The 27,282-nt window shown below is 35.3% G+C and overlaps 1 protein-coding gene across 4 annotated transcripts in view; it reads left to right on the top strand.

Moving 5' to 3' along the window:
* RABGAP1L (RAB GTPase activating protein 1 like) overlaps window positions 1–27,282 on the top strand; it is a 668,427-nt gene that overhangs the window by 424,178 nt on the left and 216,967 nt on the right. For all 4 annotated transcript variants that reach the window (XR_003005040.1, XR_003005039.1, XM_024758766.1 and 1 more), the window contains exons 16-17: window positions 11,625–11,750; window positions 13,909–14,052. Coding sequence is in view for 2 of the 4 variants with exons in the window: in XM_024758766.1 (XP_024614534.1) it covers window positions 11,625–11,750; window positions 13,909–14,052 (270 nt within the window). In the remaining 2 variants the exon portion in view is untranslated. The remainder of the gene's footprint in view (window positions 1–11,624; window positions 11,751–13,908; window positions 14,053–27,282) is intronic.

Raw genomic sequence — 27,282 nt, 5'->3', positions numbered from 1 at the left:
CACTGCCTAAGAGGAAAGAAAGACCAAAAATGAAAGTAGGATCAAGAACAAAAATTTAGAATTTTAAAGTTTTTCCATGTCTAGATAGTTTTAAGAAATAAGTATCTTCTCCTGGTGCTTGGAAATTTCCAGAAGCTTTGATAATAGCTTTGTAACTTGTAGTAGTTTAAGCAGTGGAAGAATTAAGTGTTTATCACATAGATGCTGTTATATCTATTGATGGAATTATAAGAGATTTATCATTTACAGTTTGCAAAAACTGTTACAGCACAGATTGCTTGTAACCATTATAGTGTTTATCTGCCTTTGAAGTTAAATATGTAATAATTATCAGTAATATCATCATTATATTATTAGTGTAATAAATAATGTCCTCATATATTTCATTTATGCTAAGAATCATATAAAATATTTTAGATAATTTTTAACCCCAATATATTTCTCTCACATATTTATTGTCAAGCAGCTTTAAGGTTTTTTTTTTAATTGAACATATACTTTTTTAGACTTTCAGAAAATTATGCTCCTTTTTAAGGTTAAATCACTCTATGTAAACTAATATCAACATGTATGGAAGCTTTCCAACTGCAAAAAGCATTATTTTTGGATAACCCAGAATGTTTAAAAGTATTGTTTTTTTTCAAAAACTGTAACCAGGCACAACTCGTTTGGAAACCAGTTTGGCTTTTATCTGATAAAGATATGCATACCAGACAGCTCCACTCCTAGATATATGAACAACTCAAATGCCCACTATTATAATGTCTAATATTAGAATTATAATTAGAAATTAAAATGGATAAATTTGGTATATTCATTTTGTGGAACACTATACAGCAAGTAAAGAAACGTTTCATACTACGTAGGCTAATGTGAATGAATCATACAAACATAATGTTTAGTAAGAAAGCAAATTATTGGTATCATTTGGTATGATTCCATTTTAGTATAATTCAATAACAGACAAAAGTAAACTCTATTTTAGGATGCTCCATGCATGGAAAATATAAATAATACCAGTGAAGTGATTACTGTTCAAATCAGGACAGCGATTTCTCTGAGGAGAAATTGGGAGTCGTGACTGGGTGAGGACACATAGGGATCTTCAGGAGTATTAACAGTACTCTAGTTCTTAATCTGTTTTTACTTCATAATTGTATATTCATTGAAGTATAAATTTAACTTTTATATATTCTTCTGTGTGCCATATTTCAAAATAATATAAGGTTTAAAAATTACAGATCTTTAAATGCTTCCCCCCAAAAAAGACAAGTTTCAGATAAGATTTAACCAGTGGGCATCAGAAATGAGAAGCAGAGCTACTTCTTAGTTTTCCTGAAAATAAGGATTCTACAGAGTCCAAGGTAACAAAATAGAGGCTTCCTAGTGTCTTTATATGTATATATAAGTGAAAATATTTGTGCCATTATATTATTTAGGAATCTTTCTGCTACATGTGACGTAACATTAACTAAAAGTAGTTTAAATTAAAAAGGAAATATATTGGCTCACATAACTGGGAAGTCCAGAGCAGAGATGCTTTTGATATGGTTGGATTCCAGAGTTCATACTTTGTCATCAGAAATCTGTGTCTCTGTATCTCTGTTCTGCTTAAATTTTCTTGCCTTAACTTATATGGGCAGGCCACAAAGTGGGCAGCCTGGCTGCAGACTGGCCCGGCTTCATATCCTTTCAGTTTTACAACTTCATTTAAAAGGGATCATCTTTTGCTATAGCTCCTGTACTTAAACAAACAAACAAACAAACAAAACAAATAAGCAAACAAAAACCCTGAAGGATTCTGGTTGGCCTGCCTTGGGAATCTGCCATCCTTGAATCAACTACTAAGGGCAGGAAGGTAAGGTATCTGGTTGGGCTGGCCCAGTCTTGAGTCCACCTCAGTGCTGACAGTGAACTGGATCAACTCCTCCTGAAAAATGGAATGGTTTTCCTAAAAGAAAGGAGATTTTGACATCAGATGATAGGGAGATGGGATGCTAGACAGATACATCACGTTATCTTATAGTGATTCTTTACAATAAGAGTTTTAGTATATTTTAAATAAGCCCTTCTGTATTCCCAAATCACTTTTTCCTTATAAATCCAAGAGGTTTTCCTGTTCTCTGTTAATTCTTGCATCAGTGCTTTGGAGCCATTACCCAGCATCTTCTCTTTGTGTCCTATAAATATACTCAAGACATTTTACCTTAAAAAAAAAATCCTCTTTTGATCCTCCCATTTAGCTCTCTCAGGTTTCTTTGCCCTTTCAAAGCTGAACTCCTTCAAAGGATAGTAAAAAGCACAACTATGAATTTGAATTGTGGTTTAATACCTTTCAAGTTACATGACCTTGGACAAGTTTCCTGAGCTTCAGTTTCTTCATTTATAATATAAAGTGAAAATAATATTATCATCCTTCTAGGGTTTTTATGAATATTGAATACCTTGTATTATAAGTGTAGAGTCTTATTTTGTATCTGGTACAAAAAGAGTGCAGCCAGGGGATTAAGTCCAGGCTTTTGGCAGTTCTGCTGGATTTAGATCCTCTGTCAGTGGGGCATAATGTCTGTAGAGCCTGTTCTACTGCCCTGCCCAGGCAGGGACGCAAATTCACAGGCCCCACACAATTGCCAGTTTAGGCTTCAGTCCTGACCTTCTAGGAAGTTTGTCCAGAGAACCGGAGCAGCTGCAGATCCCATCTTATAGCCCTGCTCAGTCAGAAAGCCAAGGTAGCAGCCCTGCCCAACTGTTAGGCATAGCCTCTGCCCCTGCATAACCAGGTAGCCTGAAGAGTCACCCTGGGCAGCCTCAGAGCCCAGCCTATAGTACCATCAAGCCATGAAACCGAGCCTACAGTCCTGCCTAATTGCTAAACACAGCCTGCGGCCTCATCTAGTCAAGGAGCCTGGATAGTAACCCTACCTGACCACACAGCGAAGTCTTTAGCCCCACCCAGCTGTGTGATATAGCTGGAAGCCCTTCTTGATTAGAGAGCCCATTCTGTTATCTTGCCCAACAGTGGAACACAGCCAACAGCCTATCTGATCATGAAGCCAAGCCTGTGGTCCTGCCCAACTTCGAAGCACAGCCTGTGGCCCCACCTAAACAGAGTCCAGCCAGTGGCACCATCTGGTGGGGAGCACAACCTGATACCTCATCCAACCAGGAGCTATTGCAGAACTCAGTCCATAGCTCTTCCTAATTGTAGAGTCTACCCAATGGTGCCACCCTGCCAGGGAACATAGCCTGTGAACTTGCCTATCCAGAGGTGATTGCAGAGCCCCGCTAGTGGCCAATCTGACCATGGAGCACAGCCAGCAGCCCCACCCAATCAGCGAGTTCACCCAATGGCCCTGATTGTATGCGGATCCCAACCAGCAGGCCCACCTAACCACAGAGCCAACCCAGTGTCACCACCACTCCCTACCCCAACCTCAGAGCATGAACAGTGGCCTCTCCCAACTAAAGACTTTGAGATCAAGTCCTGCTTTTCCCCATGGATGCTACCAGCATTATTCCAAACTGAGCTAACTGGTGAAGGTCTTTCCATGCCACGGCAAACCTGTAATGTCTGTAAGAGGGAGACTGCTTACTCAAATGTGCAGATAGCAATGCAGAGGATCAAGGATCATGCACAATCAGGTAAACATGACATTACCAAAGGAAACCAATAAAGATCAGATAACTGACTCTAAAGAAATAGAGATCTATGAACTATTTGACAGAGAATTCAGAATAATCCTCTAAAAGAAGTTTGGTGAACTACAAGGACACACAGACAACTAAATGAAGTTAGGAAAGCAGTGATGAAAAAAACAAGTTCAACAAAACAATAGAAATGTCAAACAGATAGAAATCCTAGATCTGAAAAATACAATGACAGAACTGATGACTTCAATAGAGAGCTACAACACACTCAGCCAAACATAAGAAAGAATTAGTGAACTAGAAGGTAGGTCATTTGAAATACAAGTCAGAGGAACAAAAAGAAAAAAAGTGGAGAAAGACTTATTGGATACTATCAAATTAAGCAATCTGTACATTATGGGAATCCTAGAAATAAAAGAGAAAGAGAAGGGGACAGAAATCTATTTAAAGCAATAATGAACGAAAACTTCCCAAACTTAGGGGGAGAATGAACTTCCAGATTTATGAGGCCCAAAAGACCTCAGTGGTTAGAATCTGAAAAGGGCTGCACCAAGACACATTATATTTAAATTGCCAGAAACTGAAGACAAAGAATTTTGAATGCAGCAAGAGAAAAGCTACTCATCGTATATAAGACTATTTACAGAGTCATAAGACTATTTAGTTTCTCAATAGAAACACTGTAGACCAGGAAGAAGTGGGATGATATATTCAAAATAGTGAAAGAAAAAAACTGTCAACCAAGAATACTATACCTGGTAAAGCTGTCCTTTGTAAATGAAATAGAGATAAAGACTTTCCCAAACAAACAAAAGCTGAGGGAGTTCATCATCACTAGACCTGCCTTTCAAGAAATACTAAAGGGCATTCTTCAAGCTGAAATAAAAGGATGCTGATTAACATCATAAAAACATGAATGTGTAAAATTCACTGGTAATGGTAAATACACAGTTAAAGTCAGATTCTCTAATACATAATGGTAGTACATAATTCATTTACAACTCTTTTTAAAAAGTTACAAAACATGGGCTTTCCTGGTGGCACAGTGGTTGAGAATCCGCCTGCCGATGCAGGGGACACAGGTTCATGCCCCGGTTCAGGAAGATCCCACATGCCGCAGAGCAGCTGGACCCGTGAGCCATGGCTGCTGAGCCTGTGCGTCCGGAGCCTGTGCTCTGCAACGAGAGAGGTCACAACAGTGAGAGGCCCACATACTGCAAAAAAAAAAAAAAGTTACAAAACAAGTGTATTAAAAATAACCTCAACTACAGCAATTTTTATCACAATATATATAAAAAAGATGTAAACTGTAAGTAACATCAGTAACTTAAAGTGTGAGGTGGGAAGAAATAAAAGTATGAAGTTTTTGTATGCTATCAAAGTTAAGTTGTTATCAACTTAAAATAGGATGTTATAACTATAAGATGTTTTATGTAAGACTCTTGTTAACCATAAAACAAAAACAGACAGTAGATTCATCAAAGAAAAGAGAATCAAAGCATACCGTTACAAAGGATCATCAAATCACAAAGGAAGACTGTAAGAGCGGAAGCAAGGAGCAAAGGATTTACAAAAAAGAACACAATTAACAAAATGTTAATAGTGAGTCCTTATCTATCAATAATACTTTAAATGGATAAATTATTTAATCAAAAGATGTGGAATGGCTGACTGGACAAAGGAAAAAAAGAAGCAGGATCCAATGGTATACTGCCTAAAGAGTCTCACTTTAGCTTTAAGGACACACAAAGACTGAGAGTGAAGGGGTAGAAAAAGATATTTCAAGTAAGTGATAACCAAAAGAAAGTAGAGGTAGCTATAGGCTTATATCAGACAAAATAGACTTTAAGGTAAAAATGTTCAAAACAGAAGAAGAAAGTTGTATAATGTTAAAGGAGTCAAACCATCAAGAAGATATAACAAATTATAAAATTTGTATGCACTCACCTGTATGTTCAGAGCACCTAAATATATAAAGCAAATAGAAACATAACTAAAAGAAGAAATAAATAGCAATACAGTAATATTTGGGTACTTCAGTACCCCACTCTCAACAATGGATAGATATCCAGGCAGAGAATCAATACGGAAACAGCAGATTTTAGCAGTACTGTAGACCAAATAGACCTAACATATACACAGAACAGTCCATCCACCAGCAGCAACACATTCTTCTCAAGCACACATGGAACATTTTCTAGGATAGATCACATGTTAGGTCACAGAAAAAGTCTCAACAAATTTGAGATAGAAGTTATATAAAGTATCTTTTACAACCACAGTGTTATGAAACTAGAAGCTAGTAACAGGGCGAAAGCTGGAAAATTCACAAATGTGTGCAAATTAAAAACACACTGCTGAACATACAATGGATGAAAAAAGAGAAATTTAAAAATATATATCTTGGGCTCCCCTGGTGGCGCAGTGGTTGAGAGTCCGCCTGCCGATGCAGGGGACATGGGTTCATGCCCCGGTCCGGGAAGATCCCACATGCCACAGAGCAGCTGGGCCCGTGAGCCATGGCCGCTGAGCCTGCGCTACCGGAGCCTGTGCTCCGCAATGGGAGAGGCCACAACAGTGAGAGGCCCACGTATCGCAGAAAAAAAAAATCTTGAGACAAGTGAAAATAGAAACACAACATATCAAAACTTATAGGAAGCAGCAAAGGGAGTTCTAAGAGGGAATCTTATAGTGACAAATGCATACATCAGGAAAAGAGAAATATCTCAAATGAACAACCTAACTTTACACCTCAAGGAACTGGAAAAAGTAGTACAGACTAAGACCAAAGTTAGTAGAAGGAAGGAAATAATAAAGGCTATAAGACAAATAAATAAAGTAGAGAATAGAAAAACAATGGGAAAGATTGACAAAACTGAGTTGATTCTTTGAAAAGATAAGCAAAATTATATACTTTTAGCTAGATTAACTAAGAAAAAAAGAGGGTGCAAATAAATAAAATTATTTAAAAAGAGGAGACATTACAGCTGATACCTCAGAAGTACAAAGGATCGTAAGAGACTACTGTGAAAAATTATACACCGACAAATTGGATAACCTAGAAAAAATGAATAAATTTCTAGAAACACACAAGACTCAAGAAATAGAAAATCTGAATAGACCAGTAACAAGTAAGGAGATTAAATCAAGAGTCAAAACTCCCCCAACAAATAAAAGCCTGGGACAAGATGGTTTCACTGGTGCATACTACCAAACATTAAAACCAAACATTTTAAGAAGCATTAGTACCAATCTTTCTCAAACTCTTCCAGAAAAATTGAAAAGGAGGGAAAACTCCCAAACTCATTTTACAAGGCAAGCTTTACCCTGATACCAAAACCAGAGAAGGATACTACAAGAAAAGAAAACTGTAAGCCAACATCCCTGATGACATTCAAAAGTTCTCAACAAAAATACTGGCAAACTAAATTGAACACATTAAAAGGATCATATTCCATGATCAAATGGGATTCATCCCTGGGATGCAAGGATGGTTCAACATATGCAAGTCATAAAAGTTATGTATCACATTAATAAAATCACATATAATCGTCTCAATAGATGCAGAAAAGCATTTGACAAAATTCAACATCCATGTGTGAGAAAAGCTGTCAACATACTGGGTATAGATGACACGTACCTCAACATAATAAAGGCCATATATGACAAGCCAGCAGCTAACATACTCAATGGTGAAAGGTTGAAAACTTTTTTTCTGGACATACAGATGGCCATCAGGTACATGAAAAAGTGCTCAATATCACCAATCATTAGTGAAGTGCAAATTAACACCACAACAAAATATCACCTTACACCTGTTAGAATAGCTATCATCAAAAAGACAAGAATTAACAAGTGTTGGGAGGATATGGAGAATAGGGATCCCTTGTGCACTGTTGGTGGGAATGTGAATTGGTGCAGCTACTGTGGAAAACAGTATGGAGGTTCCTCAAAGAGTCAAAAATAGAACTACCATTTGATCCAGCAATTCCACTTCTGAGTATTTATTCAAAGGAAATAAAGACACTAACTCAAAGAGATGTCTTCACCCCACATTCATTGCAGCATTAGTTGCAATAGTGACACATGGAAACAATCTAAGTGTCTATTGAGTGATGGATGGATAAAGAAAATGTGGTATATATATATATATAGGGGAATACTATTTAGCCATAAAAAGGAAATTCTGTTATTTGTGACAACATGGATGAACCTTGAGGGCTTTATGCTAAGTGAAGTAAGTCAGTCAGAGAAAGACATGTATGATCTCACTTATATGTGGAAACTAAAAACGTTTGTTGATGGTTGGGACTTCCCTGGTGGTCCAATGGTTGACTGCATGCTTCCACTGCAGGGGGCATGGGTTTGCTCCCTGGTAGGGGAACTAAGATCCCACAGGCCCTGTGGCGTGGCCACAAAATTTAAAAAAACAAAAAAAGACAAAGAGGAGGTTGATGGTGTGGGAGATGTGGGAAATGGGTGAGTGTGGTGAAAGAGTACAAACTTCCAGTTATTAGATTAATAAGTTCAGGGGATGTAATGTACAGCATAGTAACTGTAGTTGACAATACTGTATTGTATATTTGAAAATTGCTTACCACAAAAAAGACAAAAATTCTCATCATAAAAAACATCGTAACTATGTGAGGTGATATATGTATATATAAATAAATAAAATCATCACTTTGTACACCTTAAACTTACACAATGTTGTATGTCAATTATATCTCAATAAAGCTGGGAAAAATTAAATGATATAAACTTAAAATTACATCTATTAAAAACAGAAAGTGGTAAATACTAATTATTTTGCCACATTTAACTGTTATCTATACTTTTTAGTCTGTTTTATCTGATGGAAATAGCATATAATGGTGTGTTGTTGAGCATTGCTTCTCAACTCCAGTTTATTTATTTTCTATATTTGATGAGTTATGGTAATGGCCAACTACTGCTAACGTTACAGCTAGGTCCCTATTACCCAACTTATTATTATAATTATTAGTATTATATTTATTTGCATTAACAAAGCTATAATTTATTGTTGTTTTTCTGCCATCATTGAAGTCATTAGTAGCCACCAGTGATTGTTGTTTATAATTTCCAAAGTATGTTTTTATCATATATCTTATGTTTTACAATATCATCAATCTAGGCTCAGCCTTCACTCCCTGTTATTGACACTTCACTGAGGTGTATTTCAAAAACATGCATTGTCTTATCCTTCAAAGCAAAACACCATTATAAGTCTATGTGTGAACTTCCTTTTTTCTCTGCAGTGTAAATGTCAATCGGTATTTGTTGTCTAGCTATATTTTATACATGTTTAGATATTCTCATTTTTTAAATCTTTGACATTTTTGCTAATTTTGTGTGCTCACCCTGCTTGCTGCTAGTAATAATGAATACATTAATTGAAGAAAGAGAAATACCAAGGGAAGCTTAATTAGACATGCTAAATAGATCCCATTTCATCTTTAAACCAGAAAGAGAAGGTTGAATTTCCACTTTCCAAAGGATTATAACTATTTCCCATTACTTTCTCACTCATTTTGTTAGCAACCATTTTTCTGTTTTCACAGGGATTCATTTTTAGTCACTTTCGTGTTGAGGTAGTATCTGAGATCCCATAAGAGCTTATTATGTCTGACCTTAGTCTTCACAGATAGTCAGTATTGATTCTACTCAGCTGGACTGGTATTTTGTAGGTTTAGTCTACTGTTTTCATGTAACACGTGAACTAACTAAAAATCAAAACCTTGGCTATATTGCTGAAGCTAGACCTGAAGGATACTAACTCCAAGGCTGCCCCCCACCCAAAATATAGATATACTTTTAAAAATAGGCTGGGATTGTCAGTTTTATTTTTAGGGATCAAGTTCAAACTTTCAAATGCTTTTGTTTTTAAAGAACATTTATTAAATATATTGTTTGTATATGTGTGAGAGACAGACAGTTGAATGGGGAAGGTGGTGGAGGGAGAGGGGAAGGGGACCAAGAGATAGAGACAGAGATGGGTGCCCGGAGAGAGGGAGAGAGAATGAGTGTGACTGAATGAATAGGAATAAATTTAAGCTCCATATCTAAAAGCAAAGCAGAAATTTATGTCTATTTGTCATTCTCTTAAATAGTTTATCCTGATAAAGCTCATATCCAGCCATCCCTCTATTTGCACTGTAACTGCAGCGACATCTAACACCTCTTCCACACTCCCATCCTCCCCTACTCCACGACTTCTGTGTCTGTATCAGACTCAAGTAGAGTTGCCTATTTCCTTGTCCTTTGGGAAGGCACTCTACTTTTACCTCTGTATCCAGGGCCTAGAACAAACAGTACATTGCATCTTATATGTTCAGTGACTGCGTGTATGAATGCTGAAGGGTGTTTAAACTTTTGTTTTAATGGTCTCACCACATTCAAGGAAATAAAGGTTAATCCCTTTTATACCTTGTATATTCAACTAATCATCACTTACTTGGGAAGAGGGAAAAGTTGAGTGAACTAGTTTCTCTAGGGCTGGTTACAGATATCTTACGGGCAGCATTTTTGTATAGCCATTTTAGTAGAAATCAGGGAGAAGACAAAGAGGCTTATAACTTGGTAGTAAAAGAAGTATTGTAGACTGTTCATGTGCACATTAGTGTCACTTGAAGCTTCAATGACAGAATTGCTAAAGGGGTAAAAAATACAGTGTGCTTACGTTCTAAATAACTGCATAAAAACTGAAAAATGTCTGCTGACTTGAACAGCTGGGGTCAAAGCCAAGGCCCCCAACTCATAGGTAAAAAAGAAATAAGCAAATATTTAGAGAAGCAAAATGACAACAGCTAACTGTACTTATTTAACTTTAGGAGATTTTATTTAACTAATTTACATATTTCATGGTTTATAGTAGAAAACAGAAGTGGTCAGTTTGTATAGGAACTTAAATAAACAGTTACATTTCTAAGTGGGTAAACAGAACTCTACTCGATTCAATTATTCAGGCAGGAAGTTGGTCTAACAAATGTGTCAAATACCGAAATCAGCCAAGGTCAGACTTTCAAAGAAGTGACATTTAAAGTAAATGTTTACATAATAGTTACATCCTAGGACCTTGAGTAAGGACAACTTTTTCTGTTTGCTTGGTACAAATCCTAAAATATTGAATATGTCCCTCTCTAAATTCTTTCAGCTTATTGATACCATAATTTAGAGATCGGTTCTTTTGATTTCAGATTTTATTCTCTGTTCAGATAAAAATATCTGGGAAGGTATATCAGATTTTATTTGTCATTTAAATCTTAATGAGAGAAGCTCATAAGCTTCTGAAACAGCTGAAGACCTTTTTATAGACAGAAAAATAGCAACATCAAGATTCTGGGAGGACAGTATCATACTATCTATCAAAATAAAAAATGCATTTTATCCTTTGACTCAGCAATCCCTCTTTTGGGAAATTATTGAGGGAGAAAAGCAAGGTGCATAGCAATGTATTTAGAATGCTATCTTTTATATAGGAAAGGGAAAAAGTAAAATAAATGTAATTCTTTTATTTGCATAAAGAAACACTGGCAGGATATATGAGAAATTATTGAGTAGTTAATGAGATTATGCAAAAGAGGTTGGGGGGACAGATACAGGGATTAGTGGATATAGGGATAGAGAGGAGTGAGACTTTTTTTAACCTTTATATACTTCTAAATTGTTTTGAATTTTTACATCATCTGACTGTATTACCTATTTTTAAGATGGCTTAAGAGTAAATGACAAGGTGATTAAAGTTAGCAAAAGAGGGAAATTCATCTCAAGTAGGGAAGCTTGAAACTTGGAACACAGATTTTACCTGTGTCACTGCAGAAAGCTGGCTCTGGAGAATTTCATTCACTAGTGGCCTTCAACCACTAATACAGGGGACTAATAACATGAAGGAATGTTTCTGACATTCTGGTCAAATGCCACTCAGTCATGTTCTGTATGTATATGTTTTCCTGTAGATGCCAGAGGAACAAGCATTCTGTGTTTTGGTGAAAATCATGTATGACTATGGTTTACGAGACCTCTACAAAAACAACTTTGAAGATCTTCACTGCAAGTTCTATCAGTTGGAGAGACTAATGCAGGTAAATAAACATTAGGAAGTTTTATCACTCAGGGATTTGTTGACTTATAGGGGAAGTCCAATAAAACTGAAAAATAATGGTTTATGAAAATTAATGGAAAGTTACAGAAAAGGTAAATGGATTTGGTTTCTGACCAATATCTACGGTGGTCTTAATATCATAAAATATTTATTTAACTACTTGACCATTTATAAAAATAGTCTTCCATTTAAAATATTCAACTTAATACACTTTGAAGTGCGAATATGGTGAATTAAGTCAGTAAAGAGATTTCCCAGTATTATTTGTAAATAAATGAAGATATTTACATAATAAAAGCTGAAATACTTAAGATTTTTCTCAATATTAATTAGCACCAGTACCATATTTAGGTCCACATGTAGAGAACACTTTAAAGAGACAGAAAGATATTGATGAAATTAAAAACCACCTAAAATATTGTAGTGTAGGGACATACTTTAAATTTTTTCCTCTGTAATTTCCAGATCTCAAACAATGTTGTTAACTATTTCATAATGTATATGTGTAAATTATATGTATGAGAAATAGGTATTCTTTTATATATCTGTCATAAAAAAGATTGTGAGCAAGGACAAAATTATTGTCTAGTGCTGTTAAAGGAATTACTGAGTAGCTTTGAAATTCCACCTAAGGTTGTAAATCTTAAATTTGTAATGGGTCTGTGCAACATGTTTATATGGCTTTCTCTATAAGAGGTATTGGGAATCCAAGAGAAATGTGAAGAAAATACATGATTGAATTGATTCCATATTGGGGAAAAGTAAAGTGGTTGGGGAGGAAGGTTACTGGGATGTGGCAGTAGAGGATACTGGTAGGAGCTTATTGACATGACTTGTCAGGAGATCAGTAGGTGTCTAAGGGGGAAGTGAAACCAATAGGAGACAAAGGCTAGAACAGGGAAGTGGAAGGCAGAGAGTTTGCAGTGAGGTTAAGGACAGCTGTATTAGGAGAAGGGAATACAGGAGGGTAGAAGACCTGAAATGTGAAGAAGAAATAAAGGGGGAGGAGGATGTCAAAAGAACTGTAAGCACAATGACAAATGGGCATTGAGGGGGAAAAAGACTGTGTAGAAGAATCTGATAACTATGGACAGTACAAGCAATGGGCTCTTTTTTAGAGATTTAATTCCTCCAAGTAAATATTTGGGATTCTTCACATTTTTTATCTTTCATTTACCTTTCATTTTTAAAAGTTCATATTTTTTCAAAGGTCAGTATTCTTAAGAGCTTTGAGAGTCAAATAAAAGTACCTGATAAATGAATAGCATGTTCATGGTACTATGAAGAAACCCAAATACATTTTCTGTTAGCACTTTTGTCTGTTAACTGAATGACCACTTCAATACCCCATTAAAAGTACCTGATGGGTACATTGGGGTGTTTTTCAAAGAGCATCTTGTACAAAAATTTTATTTCTGTGGTCTGTTTATGAAAACAAAACTAAAGTGGGCTTTTATATATCTTTGCCTTTGTCTTTCAGTTATGGGAATAGCTATGCTAATGCTTTATACTTTGCCTTTCATGCTTTTGAAAAGCATTTACTTGTATAAGTCAGGGGGAAAGAGGGTTTTTCCTCTTTTTCCCAGTATTTTTCCCAGGAGACATCCAATTTTATATATTATATACTTGTACAATTTCTGTACTTTGTAATTTTTAATATATTGAAGATAGACTGTTAAAAGTACGGTTATGTTTTGGGCTTCAGTACCATAATGTACTGAAGTAATATCATAGAACCCAGATGATGTTTATATTAAATGGTCTTCAAAGAAAAGATACATTTCTTTTTTGGCTAGTTAGGAGTTCAACCCTGAATGGAGTGCTGTGACTTGACCGTGGAGTCCTGATATTCACCAGACCACAGGTGTTCTGTCAGAGCAAGCATTTCCCAAGAAACAGGAACAGTCAAGTGAGCAGGAGTTGATCTTTGTTATTTGTTCATAACACGTCTTTCTTGTTCTCTGTCATATGCCCAGTTATCATCTCCTATCATCACTTCTATGTAGTTATATACAAGTCAACAAATGCTGTAGTAAATTGAGAGTGATCATAGCAAGCTTGTCATAAATCGCAGTTGTGGCAGGAAATGAGGCGTCTTCAGTGTTCCTCCCCCCACAATTTTCCACTTTGACTTTCAGGAGCAGTTACCGGACCTGCACGGCCATTTTTCTGATCTGAACCTGGAAGCTCATATGTATGCATCCCAGTGGTTTCTCACTCTTTTTACTGCCAAGTTCCCACTCTGCATGGTCTTCCACATCATTGACTTACTGCTTTGTGAGGTAGAGTGACTCCCATCTCTCATATTTAAGTCAAAATAGAAAATAGTTTCTACTTAACATGATTAACAATTTTCTTCATTTTCTTTTTACCTTAAAAAAGAACATTAAGCCATAAATACTGACCAAAAAGTTCTATTTGAATTTTTAGTAAAGACTACTTTAATTGTAATTTTATTATTTGTGAGAAATGAAAATGTTAGGCATATATAATTTCTACAAATTAAAATGAAGCAATTAAATTTGTATCATTAAATTCACAATAAGCCTATATCTGTATAATTATGCATTACTAATACCAAGGACCTTTAAAGTTAAATAAGTGAAATTAGAATCAGGTGTGTTTTTAATGGTAATGTAATTATCCTCCAAGAGTGAATATAAATGAAAAATTTATGGTAATTAAGTTCTCAATTCATATCTCTTCCTGTGTGTTGTTTGAGACTCCTACCAGACAATTGAGAAGTGATAAACTAAAGCTTCTATATCATATAATTATATGTTTAGACAGTAGAATATATCAAAAATTAGTTTGCAGAATTCCTTAGGTATCTATATTTGTTTTCCTTTATTGTTTTTAGTTCCTTAGATGGCTGTATTTATTTACTTTACTCTTTTAAAGATGTAAGTAATATTACACACACATACATCATTTACTGCCCATCAAAATGTTTGTCTTCGCGGTGATGAAAACGTTGCTGGATAAGAAAAACTTTTTTATTAGGAATATAAATTTATATAAAAATGTAACTGTCTTAATGTAAAAAGCTGGAGTAATCAAAAGTATAAACTTAATATAATCTAGACAGTTTTATATTAAAATATTTTTTAACACAAAGTTTCTTCTTTCTTAGAAGAAAAGTCTAACCATTTTAATCACCCCAGGAACTAGAAATTTCATTATAAAAATAAGGTTAAAAAAGACAAAAAACATATAAGCTATATAAAGCATAACTGTTACTTTTCAGCCTACTTACTGCAGTAACCATCTGATATGCAAGCACAGCTGGGTTTTGCTCTTCAAAGGTTCTAGCTGGCAGAAGCACAACATATGAAGGGTGCAGAGCATTTTGTAAACATGTAAGATTTTAAAACATTTGTAATATATTTTGATAAAGAAGAATTGAGTGACTCGCTGAGAGACACAGAATATGTTCCCGAATTCTGAATATTATAACAGCCAGAGTACCTGACTGATGACACATTAATTCTATTTGTCTTACTTACAAATTAGTTCCTAAAATGCCTATTTAAATTAAACTTAAAGGAAGAATGCAAAATTAGGAGCTAAAACCTTATTCAAAGTCAAAATGGTGTGATCACAGCATGCACAAAGCAAACTGCACATTTGTACTAAAAACTCTACTTTGCCTGATTATCCAAATAGGTGTGGTGAACAGTTCTGACTCCTCTAATTTAGTTTAACATTCTTTGAAAGTAAAACCAAATTCATTGAGTTCTGTAATCTTAAAACAAGGTGATACTAAAAGTTAGTTTTGATAAATATTTATAGGTCTTACTTATTGCACACTGATCTGAGTTCAGTATTTCATGGTATTTATAACAATAGGAAAAAGTGGGGGCATGACATTTTAACAGTTTTATCTTTATATATAGTAAGAGATTGCAAATGCTTATTATCATTGCTTCATGTTTTTTGCTGATATTATCTAACTTCAGAGTAGATTGGTTCGGTGGTGTTCATTATAGAAAAGAGAATGAAATGAATATGCTTAATCATACCAGTTAAATTGGATTTCTTGGTCACTTTTGGTAAAGTAGTAACACTGGAATAGTGACTTTGTAAAATTGTCTCTACCTGAATGGTGCCATACCTGACACTGGAGCACTGTCCACGGGTCTTCTGGAACCCAGATTCATAATTCCTCAGGAAATTTCATCTTGAAGATATTTGAATTTCTAATATCAGTTGCTAAAAAAAATTAGCAACATTTATGGTAAGGAAAAAAAAAGTAAATTTATAAGCCTTCTCATCAGTTGTCAGCTGCGATTCATAATCACAGTGTTTGAAAGTTCTTAATGCTCATTAAAATTAATAAGAGCATCATACATGTTACCTTTTATTCCCTTAAACCTGTACTCTGCAGCTTTTTAAGGAAGTTGCATAGCTTTCCAAAACAGAGTAAGTTGTAATCACAGCATCGTGGTAACCAAGGAAATAAATGATAACATCCCTTAACAAAGTAAATAGCCTTTCAAAATAAAGTTTATTGGGAACAGTATTGTAGTGTGCTTCAGGATATTTGTTCTTTCCACTAAGTCATCTTTGTCAGAGGATTAATTTGCAAAGGAAACTTTTAGATAAACTTTTATTTCCTGCTTGTCTGTGTTTTCTCTTTGCCCCTTTCCTCCTTGTAGTTAATAAAATATTTATATCAAGGCTATTCTTTCATGTGTGATAAAATATTCCAAAAGAAGAAATGGAAACATAGTCTTAAATAGAATCATCCATAGGTATTTGTTTTCGTCATATTCTCTCTTTTTAAAGAAAACAATTTAAATCTTGATGGTTATGAATTAATATTGAGTTACAAATGGAAGGCTTGGAAATTCTTAGATGGAAAAAGTGTTGATTTTTCAAAGTTCATTATTCTGACCAAAAAAATGTATTGGTCTGCAGAATATTTTGCGCAAAGATCCTATTGCAAAATGAGAAAGTCATTGAGCTTGAAATTTTACTCTTAGAAAGTATATCCTCATTTCATGTTTTCCTAAGTTAAATGTTTTTAAGGATTTCTTCATTCATTCTGAGGTTAAGAATATGAAGTTAATGAAGTAGCAGAAAAGGGAAGAATTTTAGTAGACTCTGACAATGCAGTTGGAATCAAAAACTAGTTATCGGTAGTTTTATTTAAAATATTTACTTAAAGCTAAATATGCGGTGACTAGGGTTAATTCTTTTGTTTGGTGAAGATGGATTGCAACAGGATTTGAAACTAGAGTTGAAAATACATTTTCTTATATTGAGATGAATGGAACTCTGTAAATTGACATTTAGCCCAAAATTGAAATGAAAAAAAATTCTTTTTAAAGAACAAAGCCTCCTATGTTTATTATCTGTCTCTGTTTATATGGAGGGATAAGAAGAAGGCTAAAAGTATTAATTACAGTGTAAATGCTATGCTGTTAATCCCCCAAGAATAAAACATTGGTTTTTAAAGAATCTTTTATTTAAATATAACAGAATAAAAGAAAATGTGCAAAAATTAGTGTAAAACATGCTGATTTTTAACAAACTGAACATACTAATGTGGCAAGTACCCGGATAAAAGAAAAAGAACATTACCTGCATTTCATAAGCCCTCCTCCCCTCAGTCACTGCTCCTCTGAAGAGTGATCACTATCCTGACTTTTAACACCTAGATTAGTGTTAATTGGTTTTGAACTTTATATAAATGGCATCATACAATATGAACTCTTTTTCATCTAGCTTCTTCATTCATCATTATGTTTGTGAGACTCATCCATATAGTGCATCTAGGCATGGTTTATTTCAATTTTGTGAATATGCTACAATTTATTTGTTCTTCCATTCTATTGTTGATGGGCGTTTGGCTCGTTTCCCGATTAGGGCTATTAGGAATAGTGTTGCTATGAACATTCTTGAACTTGTCTTTTGGTAAACATGTGTATGCATTTCTTTTTTTTTATTTTTTTTTATTTTTTTTATTTTTGCGGTATGCTGGCCTCTCACTGTTGTGGCCTCTCCCGTTGCGGAGCACAGGCTCCGGACGCGCAGGCTCAGCGGCCATGGCTCACAGGCCCAGCCGTTCCGCGGCATGTGGGATCTTCCCGGACCCGGGGCACGACCCCACGCCCCCTGCATCGGCAGGCGGACTCTCAACCACTGCGCCACCAGGGAAGCCCGTGTACCCATTTCAGTGGGTACACGTCTAGGAGTGAAATTTCTGGGTTAGGGCATATGTAAGCTAGGGTTTTGTAGATGCTACCAAACAGCTTTGCAAAGTATTTTGAGCATCGCCTTTTGTGTTGTTTTTATTCAGTAAAAGTCTTCCTTGTGATCAGGGGCAGATTTTTTGTTTTCTATTTTTTTTTTTTTTTTTGTAGATGGCAGGTCCTAGATCAGATTAGTGTTCAATGAACATGGAGCAAAATGAGTCTCATTTGGTGATTGAAGTCATTCACTTAATCTCTGAAGTTGCGTACAGATGGGAACTAAGAGCTGGATCTAAGACCCAAATCACTTTTGTGCTTATATGAGGGCAGTTACCCTGATGTGGAAAATTCAGCAATGTATTCAGTTATAGAAGAAGCAACATAGAGACAGCTTAACATTGGCGTTGAGGTATTTGGCTTTTTAGTTAACCCTTCCTGTATCACTTTCTTCACATTACTTTACCAATATATGTCTTGGTTTTCTTCTCTGTAAAATGAAGCTAACAATACCTAGCTCCTGGGTTTATTTTAAGGATTAAATGCAATTATAGATATAAAGTGTCTAGCACTCTGTCTGCTACGTAATAAATATTTACTTAATAATATTACCTTCCATTCTGCTCCATCCACCTGTATAGTCCTTTTAGTTGCTTCTCAATTTATTCTATTAACAAGCAACTTTAGGGATTCTTCAGAGAGGGTTAACTAGCTGTTGGTTCGTTATTACCTTTCTAACCACCTTTGTTTTCCCCCCAGTTGAGGCGCCTCTTTGCTAAAACCAAAAATTTAGCCATTGACCTTAATAGAAGTTTTATTCTGTTTCTTATTGACTATAGTGATTCAAGTACTCCTCCAAACGTGTTTTTTCTCCCACCTTCTTTCAAAAGACATAAGGAAAACAGTGTTTCTTTTAGTCTTGACAAGATAACTGACAGCTGTTTACAGTTGACTCTTCCCAGATAGTTCAGGTTTTAGAGTATCAAATACATTCAGCTTTATATAGTAACTTGGTATTTCATGAAATTTAAGGAAATCATTGACCCTTCAAATTGGAGTATATTTCCTGCCTCTCCTTTCTTCTTAGGGTGATGAGAAAAGAAATGACAGTACGGGATATCTGATTGAATACCACCAAGTATAATCCCCCTTTCAAAGCAGTTTTCTAAAGCTGTTATCTGAAGAATAGATTCATTGTATAATATCTTTACTCTTTGTACCCATTTTCCTCCCTCAAATAGTGCTACATTGAATTTTTAATTGAGATATAGTTGACATATAACATTGTGTAAGCTTGTATCACAGTGTATCACAACATGTTAGTTTGATACATTTATGTATTGCACTATGATTACTACAGTAGCATTAACACCTTTATCAAGTAATACATTGAATTTAAAGCACATCACAATGGGCTGATATAAGGAAGATTAAGAACATAAACATAAAATTTTCTGAAAACCTTAAGAATAGTAATTCGTCACAAGAGAGGAAAAAAATGCTTTGACTAACCAATAAATACTGTAGAGGCTATTTTAATGTTTTACTTATCAGTAGAAATCCTCAGGACTAGAAAAAACTCTAAAATCTCGTTTCTGGCTGCTAATATCTTTCCTACCTACTAGGGTCTTTATGGTTCTCACATCAGTTGTCTTAACAGCTCTTTCTTGTGTTTTTGTTAATTTTGACATTACAGAAAGAGGCAGAAACCTCAAGTTAAAAAATGGCAGAACGACTATCTGTGCTTCCTGTGACTTTGAGAGGAATATTCATTTATTCAGCAAATGTTTACTGAAGTCCTACTAATGCTTGGCACCATTCAAGTTCAGGCATACAACAGTAAATAAAAAACAGATAAAACTCTTGCCCTCATTAAGTTTTTATCCTTGTGGAAAAGGCAGACAATAAACAAATGACTAAGTAGAATATACAGTGTATGAGAGGTGTTAAATGCTATGGAGAAAGATAAAGGAAAGAAGAGAAATACGTCAGATCTTAACAGGGTCTTTTGACCATGGTAGAGAATTTAGGTTTTACTGGACTGAGATGGGAAACCACTGGAGAGGTTGAGTATAGGAATGACATGCTCTGATATATGTTTTATCCTGAACTCAGCTTACATTGTTGAAAAAAGATGTGGGGAGAATTTGAAGGGAGAAGTGGGAGACCAGTTAGAGACAATTGAGGTAATCTGTGGTGTTTGGACCAAGCAGTGGCAGTGGAGGTAGTGAAAAGTGGTTGAACTCTGGACAGATTTCAAAGGTAGAGAAAACAGGATGTGCTAATGGAGAATCTGGGGTAAGTTTTATTGATTACATGTTTTCATTTAAGGTAGTAGTGAGAGGGAAGGATGGCTGGTTGTGTAGCTTCCATGCTTCAGGGAGCATCTTGGAGACAGATGATGCTGTGGAGTGAATGGGGAATGTTACTGTTACATGCTTTGTTCTGGAAGTGCTTGGATTACAAATTCTCTGCAGTGTTTTTCCAGAAGCAGGTTTTGGTGCCCCTGGGAACATTTAAGGTCAATTTTTAAATAAGAAATATAGAGGGTGGAATAATTATGAAAGATGATCGATAGGGGAATAAGCATGTTAAACCTAGTACTTTAAAATACAGCTGCATATTTACTGCTAAAAATAGAAGTGGTATTTTGCTTCAATAAAATCAGACTCACATTACTGTGAAGACTCACAAAGACTTTATATACCTTGAACCTGTTCAGTAACCCATAGTATTTAGTTGTTGAGTGTTTAGTTCTCATAATCAGAGCAAAGATCACTGACTTAAAGTTGTGGGGTGACAGATTTTTTTCCAGTAAAAATCTTTCAGTTCATCATAAATTGGAATAACTAAAGTTACTTTATAGTATTTTTGGTGGCAGAAACACTCATAACAGTTAAACTGTATATACATGGATTGAATAAAATAACTAAACATAGTCTATTATTTTTATGATTAAATATTTAAAATATACCCACAGACATAGAAAACAAACTTATGGTTACCAAAGGGGAAAGGTGGCCGGGGGAGGGATAAATTAGGATTTTGTGATTAACATGCACATACTACTATATATAAAATAGATGACCAACAAGGACCTACTGTATAACACAGGGAAGTCTACTCACTATCCTGTATTAACCTATATAGGAAAAGAAGCTGAAAAAGAGTAGATATATGTTTATGCATAACTGAATCACTTTGCTGTACACTTAAAACTTTAACACAACATTGTGAATCAACTATACTCCAATATAAAATAAAAATTTTAAAAAGAATAATAAAAAAATTAAACATACCAAAAATCATAAAGACATACAGTAAACTCCTGTGTCTACCTGTCTGGTTAAGAAATAAAACAATACCAACAATGTTAGCTTTGTATATTATTATCTCTTCCTGATCACACCTCCCGCCTTTTGCCTTCCTCAGAGGAACCATTCAGTGTTTATCATTCCCATGTATGTCTATATGTATGCTATGTATCTCTGAGCAATTTCCAATTGAACATATTTGGAAAATATTATTGTACTCACTGGTTTATCAAGTCTACTTCCAAAATATTTTTTGAACGCAAAATGTGTCTTCTCCTCAGTATCATGTCCTATTCAGTAACTTCCTAACTCATCTTACCGCTTGACCTTCTTTTATCCCATTATTCTCCACAGCATCCAGAGAAATTTTCATAAAACCCAGATCAGGTCATGTAACTCCTCTGCTGAAAATGCTTCAGTGATTTCCCACTAAATAAAACTTGAATTGTTTCACTTGGTCTGTAATCTTACTCTTCCTTCCTCCACAGTGGTGTCCCTGGGTCAGTCTTCCCCTTACTCACTGTACATCCAACCCTGGCCTTTTAGTTTCTGAAACACTTAAGATCTTTTCAGGTTGAAAATGTTTGTGTAGCCTTTCCCTTCTGCCTACAGTGTGTTCTTCATTCTACCTGGCTTACTCCTTCAGGTCTAACTTTAAATGTTTCTTCCTCTAAGAAGTTTTCCCTGATCACCCATTCTTAAGTAGTGCATCCTTTTACCTTCTCTGATAGCACCCTGTAGTTGGTGGTTATTTATTTATTTACTGTGTATTACTTTTCAAATACCTATTTCTTCTACTAGATTATACATTTCTGAAAAGAGAAGCCATGTCTGTTTCATGTCCTACTGTATACCTAGTCAACTTGTAGACACACAGGAAATACCTGTTGAAGGAAAGTAGGAATGAAGAATTAATGGACAAAATGATTTTTATTGTCCTCATGTAGCTGTTTTTATGAAATCCTATGGGCTGAAAAATAACTGTGCCCTTGATTCTTAAGAGAAAAAAAATAAGTTAATATATTTAGGAATTCCTTCTCTTTTAGTTAAGAAATTTTAAGAAACAGAAATCCAGACATAGTAGCTCAAGTACAGTGGGGGTTTATTATAAATATAGAGGGAACCCAGGAAAAGATGAGCAAGTAGACCTCAGGAAGGACAGGTGCCACAGAAACTCCAGGCACTCATCTGTATTGGTCTCTCTCTGTTTATGAATTGGATGTTCGCCCTTCTTTCATGACCTACATCTTTGTAGCTTTGTTTGTACAGGGCCTAAAATATCTCAGAAACGTCTACCATTACCTTTCAGCTCTAGGATCAACAGCTCTTGGATCAACAGCTCTTGGCAAGCTCCTTATATTTTTAAGATAAAACTCTTGAGGGATAACCTAATTGGTCCGGCTTGTATTTTAAATAAGCCCCCATAGTCATGGGTCAAAGGTATGGGTCACCTTAGGCTAGTTGTCCATCTCTTGTCCAATATTCTGTGATAAAGGTTAGCCTTGGGGGGAGTCACATGACCTACAGCCCACTCAACAGGAACTCTACATGGAAGCAGATTTTCGGAGAAGGGTCACTGGTGGATCTGGAAAAACAAAACATTTCTAGGTGCATATACTTCATGGATTGAAATTATTAGTGTTAACTGCTTTGAAATTTGGCATTTGATAAATATTTATTAAATACATATTTATTCTCAAAATTGTATTATCAATCTCAAAATTACATCTCAAAAATGTATTATCCAGCTGTAGATATTTATTTAATTAGAATGAAGAGTAGCACAGTTTTAATATAGAGTATAATCTTAAAAATTATGGTCCTGAGGGTTGAAGTGGTAGCAGTGTTCCAAATCATTTTCATGATATAGTTTTTCAAGTAGGGTTTTGAGTAAAGGCAGCATGTAACTTCAGTCTATGTAAATTATTTTAATAATTATCTGCAAAGCAATATAAAGTATTTGAATGCTTCCCATTGTGTGGAAATTGGATTGTGAAAGCATCTTCTAACTAATACTAGTTTAAAGACCTCCATTGCTATTATTCATAACAACAGTCTCTGATTTATAAATTATTTAGATTGTACAGTACAGATGAAACTCTATCATACAGTGTCAGCTGGAAGTAGATTGGAAATGAGACCTTTTTTTGGAGAGTAGTTCCTTACCCTTACCATTCAGTTTTATTCATACCCAATTTTTGCTGATAAACTTTAAGGCTTCCCTTTTTAAGTCTCAAATATCTGAGGACAGGATACTGGCAGGCTTTTCTGGGGAGTAATTCTGGGCCACACACTTCCTTAAAAGTTTTACATCCCTGTCACACTTCTTACCTTCTCCAAACAGACTGCTGCCCTTCATCTTCCTCATATAGTTGGCCAGTTAGAAATAGTTTTTTTGATAGTCTGATTATTCTTGTCCATTTCTATAGCAAATAGACCAGTGATCTTTGCCTCTCTTAAGAAATCCCCATTATCTACTCTCATTTAAAGATTGGAGTCTTATCGCTTCTCAACATTGGTTGAGGTCTCTCAGTCCAAGAATTTGTTGACCTTGTATCTCAGTTGCTCCTTCTATGATCTAGCAGAATTTTCATCATGAAATGGCTTCTTCTGATGTTCCTGGGATTCTTTTCTAGCTTCCCTTTTCAGGTACTTTACCATCAGCATCCATTGTTGGGCATTTTTAACCAAACAGTGATTTGACCTTTACATTATTTACCCAGAGCAATCATATCTAGACATAAAATAACCACCTACCACTACTAGAATTGCTGATTGCATTGGTTAAAAAAAGAGGCATAGTGGAACATTCTGGTCTCCTGCTTTTTGGAATGTCTCACCAGGGTTTTCAGAAGCTCTTATTATTTTTAGAAGTCTACTTGACATTTTGCTTCTTGTCCATGTCCTAGTAATATAGCCCACTTTGCTCTTCTTTGTGAGGAATAATGCCAGAAAAATTTCCATAATTGAATAGAACAATTTCCTGCATGTTCCACTGGCTCATTGACCTACTGAGTTGCAGCTTAGGCTGTGTCACAGTCTGGTGGTTGTTTCTTACAGCATTTAGTGGTCATGGTCTAGTTGTTCTCCAACATCCCAATGAAGTAGGCACATACTACTTATGACTAGTTCTCTTGTTTATGCTAATTGACAGATAGGCAAGAGACCATTTTGTTCATAAGAATCCTTAATACAGAGAAAAACTAGTGCATTCTTAGTATTCAGAATCTGCCTTCCTGTAAATCTGTTGAAAAGATTGTTTGTTAATATTATTATATGACTCTTTGTAAAAAGATGAACAATAGATATCCAGCAGTACTGATAAAACCTCTAATTTAAATGCTCTTTTTTTTCTATTCAATAGAATAAAACACATTATTATCTAATTATCTAATAATTAATGTGTTCAACTTGAAATGTAAACAGCTTAAAATAAGTGACTGGGTTGAAGCTAATAGTGCTAAATAAACACATTCAGATACAATGAGTCAACCTTGAAATACACAAAATTATCAGGCTTCTGAAAAATAGGTCATCTTTAGAAGATATTACTTTGCCTACTCACCTATATAGAAATATGATCCATTTCTTGTCCCAGATATTACTTTTCCCCCAAAATCAGTTTAGTTTTTTTGTCGTTGCTGTTTATGTCTGATAGTGCACTGCATGGAAATTTTGCAAATATCCCTTGTTCTGTGAGAACCTTCTTGTTAATATTAGAAGAGCATGATGATACAGTGCAATACTGAAAGAAAAAAAGTCTCCCTGTTAGCTGATTAGTTATAGGAATAGATATATAGATTAATGGATTAGAATTGAGAGTTCAGAAATATACATTTTTGGGTAACTGACTTTTGACAAGGGTACCAAGACAATTCAATAAGGAAATAACGGTCTTTCCAACAAAGTTGCTGGGATAATTGGATATTGACATAAAAGAATGAAGTTGTATGCCTACCTCATACCATATGTAAGAATGAACTCAAAAAATAAATCATAGGCCTAAATGTAAGAGTTAAAACTATAAAACTCTTAGAAGAAAATCTAAGTGTAAATCTTCATGACCTTGGATTACACAATGGTTTCTTACATATGACATTTAAATCACAGCAACAAAAGAATAGATAGATTAGATTTTGTCAAAATTAAAAATTTTTATGTTTCAAAGGACACTATCGAGAAAGTGAAAAAACAGACCACAGAAGGGGAGAGAATATTTGTAAATCCCATGTCTGATAAGGGCTTTGTATCTAAAATATATAAAGAACTCTTGCAACTTACTGATAAAAGACAGATAGCCCAATTTAAAAGTGGGCAAAGAATCTGAATAGACATTTCTCCAAAGAAGATATGCAAATGGTCAATCAATAAGTACATTAAGAGATCTTTGACATCATGAGTCATCAGGGAAATGCAAACTAAAAGCACAGAGAGATACGACTTCACACTCACTAGGATAGGTAGGTATAATCAAAAAGGACAAAAACTAGCATTGGTGAGGATGTGAAGACACTGGAACCCTCATAAATTGCTGGTGAGAATGTAAAGTGGTATAGTTACTTTGAAAAGCAGTTTGGAAATTACTCAAAAAATTAAAAATAGAGTTACCATATTACCCAGCAGTGCAATACACACACACACACACACACACACACACACACACACACAAAAGAACTAAAACCGTAAGTTTACCAAAAAAAAAAACACCTTGTATACTAATGGTCATACCAGCATTATTTGTAATTAACTAAAAAGTGGAAGCAACCCAAATGTCCAACAACTGATGCATGAAACAATGTTGTATACCCATATTGTGGAATGTTATTCAGCTTTAGAAAGGAATGGTGTGCTGATACATGATACAATATGGATAAACCTTGAAAACATTATACTAAGTGAAAGGATCCAGACAAAAAGGACACATAGGGCTTCCCTGGTGGCGCAGTGGTTGAGAGTCCGCCTGCCGATACAGAGGACACGGGTTCGTGCCCCGGTCCGGGAAGATCCCACATGCTGCGGAGCGGCTAAGCCCGTGAGCCATGGCTGCTGAGCCTGCGTGTCCGGAGCCTGTGCTCCGCAATGGGAGAGGCCACAACAGTGAGAGGCCCGCGTACTGCAAAGAAAAAAAAAAGACACATATTGTATAATTTCATTTATATGCAAATCCATGGAGACAGAAAGTATTGATAGATTAGTATTTGCCAGGAACTAGGGGGAAGAGGGATTAGATACAAGGTTTCTTTTTGGGGTGATGAAGAGTTCGGGAATTAGATAGTGGGGATGGTTGTACAGTTTTTTGAATATACTGAAAACCACCGATGTGTACACCTTTAAAGGATGAATATTATGGAATTTGAATTATATCTCAACTTGGAATGGGGGTGAGGAGTGCTTGTTAATTATACAAATTTTATAGATCCATCTTAGATTCAAGATTCATGGAAGATATGACCCTAGAAATCTACATGTTTAACAAATGTTTCCAAACTTTAAAATTCTCTAAAGTTTAAGGAATGCTCATTTAATAGTTTTATGTACTTATACACTGAAATGTGTTTGGGCTAAAGGATATATACTCTGTGATTATTTTAATCATCCATAGAAGCAGTAGCAGAGAGTCATTGGGGGATCTGTCTTCTGTCCCATATGGGAGTTATTGAATGGTACAGGCGTAGTCCTTTTTCTGGAGGATTGAGAAGAGTGAAATGGAGAAGCATGAGATAGTGCACTTTTTCATTTCTTAGAATTCATTACTTTGGCAAATTCTAGGAAGTGAAATAGTAGTCTAAGGTAATGAATTCAGAGAAACACAGAACTTAAGGGAAATACCCAGCAGTGTTTATGTGTTTGCTTTATTTTCAGGTTGATTCGGGGGGTATAAACTTTGCTCTGTTGATTTTTTTCAAGGGTATTTTGGTCATCTGTTACCATGGGCCTATCAACAAAGCCAAGTTGACAGAAAACAGATGTGAATTTTAACAGCTAAACTTCCTCAGCATTGACA

Source organism: Neophocaena asiaeorientalis, unplaced genomic scaffold, assembly GCF_003031525.2.
Source record: "Neophocaena asiaeorientalis asiaeorientalis breed wild unplaced genomic scaffold, Neophocaena_asiaeorientalis_V1.1 scaffold182, whole genome shotgun sequence".
NCBI lineage: Eukaryota > Metazoa > Chordata > Mammalia > Artiodactyla > Phocoenidae > Neophocaena > Neophocaena asiaeorientalis.
The sequence above is the reverse complement of the archived record's forward strand: the minus strand, read 5'-3'. Positions and strand labels throughout refer to the sequence as shown.